General features: G+C 45.1%; 1 protein-coding gene across 4 annotated transcripts in view; it reads right to left on the reverse strand.

Moving 5' to 3' along the window:
- Nucleotides 1-2,532: 2,532 nt before the first annotated feature.
- Nucleotides 2,533-5,066, reverse strand: part of LOC148019830 (pentatricopeptide repeat-containing protein At2g13600-like) — a 4,835-nt gene continuing 2,301 nt past the window's right edge. For all 4 annotated transcript variants that reach the window (XM_087700016.1, XM_087700014.1, XM_087700015.1 and 1 more), the window contains exon 3: nt 2,533-5,066. This exon is cut by the window's right edge and continues 1,291 nt beyond it. In XM_087700016.1, coding sequence (XP_087556142.1) covers nt 4,428-5,066 — 639 coding nt within the window. In that variant the 3' untranslated portion in view covers nt 2,533-4,427.

Genomic DNA, 5,066 nt, shown 5'->3' on the forward strand with positions numbered 1-5,066 from the left:
CTGCCTGGAATCTTTCCATCTCGCTTCGGATTACATCTCCAAGGTCCGCCCTTTGCAAACCAGCAATCGAAGCACGAGAAGAAAACTGTTGTTGCTGTGAATGAAAAACATCCCTAGAGACACAAGTCTCCCTTGCATATCAAAGCGCAAAAGCAAAATTGGAATTCCTTTTATCATCCCCGGTCGGAGCACGCGAAGATTGAGGGTTCATACAAAACCCCCTACCTCTGCGTTGAAAGGTCTGAGTGATAGGGTGTGACGCTGGATGGGCAGGAGCCGAATGAGATGCTTGTCTTGCATTACGTCTAACCACCGATACCCAAGAATCTTTCCGAGAAGACACATTCCGGTCGACCGAAAGGAAAGTATGCTCAAGGCCCACTTGAGGAACCTCCTTTTTACCTTCATCACAACCATGTTGGGGAGGCATCTCAGGATCAACTTGAAGCTGCTGATGTATGTGGGGAGGATGGTGATCTTGCATATCCATGTCTAAATCTATAGATCGCTGCAAAACCTCGGGATTTGTCACATTCCAAAATAAAATGACCCAATTGGCTGCATCGGAAACAGTGTCCGGAAAAGTATCCCATTTCAACTCATAAACTAAGGTTTGCAGTCCTGGAATCTGAAAATAAATTTTGATTGGGCGAGGTTTTCCTGTGTCCCAAAGCATGCATGCCCTGTTCTAATTGTGGAAAGTCAGGCGAGGCTCTACCAACACGTCGCCTAAGATTCTCAAGACCAAAGGGAGGAGTCTCCAAAGATGCGTAGGGAAATCAACCACCTCCACCCAAATAGGGCATGCATGCCTCAACACCTCCTGAAACTCGGCCATGGGCCTCCAAGGGACCATGTGAACCAGTTGCCCATCCAAAAACAAAGGGATGTGCTACATGATGAATGACCGCACTTCCGAGGAGCGAAAAAGCAACTCAAAAACCCCCTTGGGACCATCATAAATCTCTTCAACAAGAGGGGCATGCACATGCCCTGGAGCATCTTCTTGGCACTGTCGAACATTTACAAGCATAGACAGCAACCAAGTACGAATCCTTGTGATCAAGGGAGTCCTTCCTGTAAAATAAAAGATGATTGCCCTCTCATGGAAGGCAGCAATCTGCTGTAGAACCAGTTTTGTTCCCATAACTGCATCTACATGATCCCCTTCCGAAAAAGAGTTAGCTTTTCTCATTAGTATGAACATAATCGGACATAAGATGATTGGCAGTGGCCAGCATGAATCAAAGAGACCCATCAACCTGGACCTCTAGCTTAGGCAAATTTAGGGGGCATAATAGCGGATCTTCAACTGACATCTTATGACGTTTACCTGTCCTATCCCCTTCTGCCAAAACTGACCGGAATCCTCCACCAATGAATCACTGTCTGAATCCGACAAAAGTTGGTCATTTCCATTCCCTAAATGCTGGTCGAGAAAGGCCACATCGATACCATTTGTCTCCTGCAGATTCTCTATCACTAATCTAGATGCTAAGCATGAACTGCTTTGTCTTCCTTATTGCAGTCTTGAAGACCACAAGTGTAAGTGTGTGTGTGTGTGTGTGTGTGTGTGTGTGTGTGTGTGTGTCTCTCTCTCTCTCTCTCTCTCTTTTTTCGTAAAAGGTAATTGTATTAATTACGAAAAAAAGTACAAGTTTACTTGATTACAAGATACACGATGACACTAAGCCATCATGTGTAAAGACTCCAATACTAAACTACAAAAGAGTTACAAAAGTCATGGCAAAGACGCAGAGGAAATTGCCATATGCCAGGGAAGTAAGTCCTCCCGAGGGAGTAAGCCCGAGTGCCGAATGAGATCTATCTGCCAATGCAAGAAGACCACAAGTGTGTGTGTGTGTGTGTGTGTGTGTGTGTGTGTGTGTGTGTGTGCAGGCAGTGAGCACTCAGATCTGTGCAAGGACGCAGTAACATCCTGTGAAATTACATCTCTCCCCCCCTTCTCAGCACAGCAGCATGCACAGTGTGGCACCCGGGGGCTGCAAGACGCAGGGCTGATGTGTAGCAAGGCAATAGGTACAGAATACCTGGTCGTGACCTGACACTTGCTGGCCGTGACGCAACGCTTCCTTTCGTTGACGATGAACAGTCGAGATTAGGGTTTTTTGCAGCGCGGCACTTATGCAGATCAGGACAAGCACGATCAGGAGGGCCACAGGCCAGCGGGGCATTCGAATCTGTTGGGCATCTGCAGCATGGCGCGAAGTAACAAACGAGTTGCAGGTTTGTCCGGCAAGGCGTGCGCAGGTCAAGGCGACAACAGTGACGCAGGTCAAGATGTTGGCAAGCGACAGTAGCGACGTGCAGGTCCGACGATGGCAGGGACATGCAGGTCAAACAGGCGGCAGAAGGGCTTCCATCTCTCTCTCTCTCCTCTCTCTCCTCTCTCTCTCTCTCTCTCAAATAGTAATCATGTTACTGTACAAGTACAAGAGTCTCTCTCTCACATAAAGAGTAGTTATATAACAGTAAAAGTACAAGACTCTCTTTTTTTCATAATGAGTTGTTATATCATATCATAGACAAAGGGAAAAAGAAAATTAAAGAGTACAAAAGTCAGGGCAAGGTCATTGAGAAGGCTGGCCAATGCCAAGAAACTAAGTCATCTCTGACCAAGATATTACAAGATCAAGCTGCCACTGAAGAAGTCCCTTAAGTTTTGCAGCATGATGCTGAACACATTGCAACTGACACAAATATGCCAGCAACCCCGAAATCTGAAAAAGTGAAAACAGAATCTTCATGAGGTTGTGAGACCCGTCTGATAGTGCGAAAAGACATAAGTGTGCCTCGAGGCAAGAGAGTTGCAACAGCCACCAAGGTCAATCCAAGGCAAATCTCTCTCTCTCTCTCTCTCTCTCTCTCTCTCTCTCTCTCATATTCATTTTCCTCATATGCCATTACAAAATTGAATTTGCTCTGATAGAAAATGAGCAGTAGCTCAATTAATCATATTCATGGATTTCTCACACGAATATCATGGAAGACTGGTTCTACAATTTTATGCTGCAAAATACTCTTCAACTTTTGATCCAAGCCTGTACCACGGAAAGTTACTACTCCAACTTTGTCAGCCAAAGACATTGGGCATAAGCATTGGCTCCCATCACCAGCTTTGTGCACAGCGCACAACCTCCCACCCTTATGAGGTGTGCATTGACATTTCCTAGCTTGAACAGATATTATTCTGCTCCCCCCCCCACCCAGAAAATGAGTGCACCTGGTTATTAACCTCAATGGAGGCCTTGACCGGCTTTCTGCAAGACTCTTCTTGATCTTTTATATCCAAATTGCTAAAAGACTCTGTAGCAGGGAAACTTGCTGCCCCAACTTTCTCAGCCTTGGATTTTGGGTGCAGGCATCAGCTTCACCACCAGCTGTGTATGGCACATAGCCTCCCGCCTTTTGGAGGTCTGCATTGATGTTTCTTACCATAAAGGGGAATCATCTCATCCCTCCCCTGCAGAAAATGATGCACCTGGCTGTTAGGCTCCAATCTTGTAAGGCCATCAAAGCAACACTTTCCATGTTCCATGGCAAGCATGCATCAATGATGTCCTCCCTTATTCAGACATCCATTTCTTTGAGCCCATGTCAGGTCTTGTTAATATAGCTTCTAGAACCAGGAATCTGAGAGTGAATCGACAGAAGAAAAGGCAGCTTAGGAAGATAACTGGATAAAGTGCAGTTAAGCATTCTCAACTCATCCTTTTAGCCCGTGATCATTACTGCTTGTGTTGCTTGCCATTTCTGTTTCATGTCATGCCTGAATCTATCTAGTAAACTTGTCGTCCTATGATCTGTCAATCCCACTACTTTTCACCTGCAAAATGGTTCAATATACAATGCCACAATGTGCTATTACTAAGCAACTCCATACTCCTTACCACCTGAAATTCTAGCTTCAGCTAAAATGCTACAGTCTAGACATTAAAAGTAGGAATCCAAAACAATATTTCTCTCTTTTGTTCACCTCCTTGTTATGTACAGCTGTTTCTTTCCCCAAATCCAATTTTTTTTTTTGGTTCACAGGACACACGGACTCTATTCTTCATCTTTTTGATCCAAACAGCTATAAGACTCTGTAGCAGGGAAACTCACTGCTCCAACCTTCTCAGCCACAGATGCTGGGTACAAGCATTGGCTTCACCACCACAAGCTGTGTATGGCACATGGCCTCCCACCATTTTGAGGTGTGCATCAATGTTTCTCAACTTAAATGGGATATCACTGATATCTCCCCAGCAGAAAATGATTGCACCTGGACCTCAATTCAGGCCTTTGCAGTGTTTTGTAAGACTGGTTTTAGAGTCCTCATATGCTGCAAAATACTCTTGATTTCATATTTTTTACTCAAATAGCTAGAAGACTCTGTAGCAAGGAAGCTTACTGCTCCAACTTTCTCAGCCACAGATATTGGATACAAGCATCGGTTTCACCACCAGCTCTGTGTATGGGACATAGCCTCCCACGCTTTTAAGGTGTGTATTGACATTTCTTAGCTTGAATGGGATATCATTCCGTCCCTCTCCTGCAGAAAATGAGTGCACCTGGCTGTTAACCTCAATTATGGCCTTCGCAGGTTTTTTGCAAGCACCTGCTGAGTTCCTCAAGCTTTCAACTAGGGAAACTTCTTTCCACTTGCCAACCCCTGCATAGATGTTTTCCATGAGTACATATGCAGATGCATCATCAGGCTCCAGTCTTGTAAGGCCATCAAAGCACCGTTTCCCCCGTTCCATGTCACCATGACTTTGGCAAGCATTCATCAATGATGTCCATCCAATATTGTTCTGAAAGGGCATCCTTAGGAGCATGTTTTCTGCATCAGCTAGATAGCCAGATCGTCCAAGTAGGTCAATCATGCAGGTGTAAAGCTGAGTGGTGGGCTTAATGCCATAGTCTTCCGTCATCATCGCAAAATACTGCTGCCCTTCTTTTACTAGGCCATCTCGACTACAAGCCACAATTATAGAAGAAAATGTGATCTCATTTGGCTTGACGCCATGCTCCTGCATTTCTCTGAAACATTGAATTGCTCT

Source organism: Lygodium microphyllum, chromosome 19 (assembly GCF_053477565.2).
Source record: "Lygodium microphyllum isolate KBCC chromosome 19, Lygodium_microphyllum_v1.1.10, whole genome shotgun sequence".
Taxonomy (NCBI): Eukaryota; Viridiplantae; Streptophyta; class Polypodiopsida; order Schizaeales; family Lygodiaceae; genus Lygodium; species Lygodium microphyllum.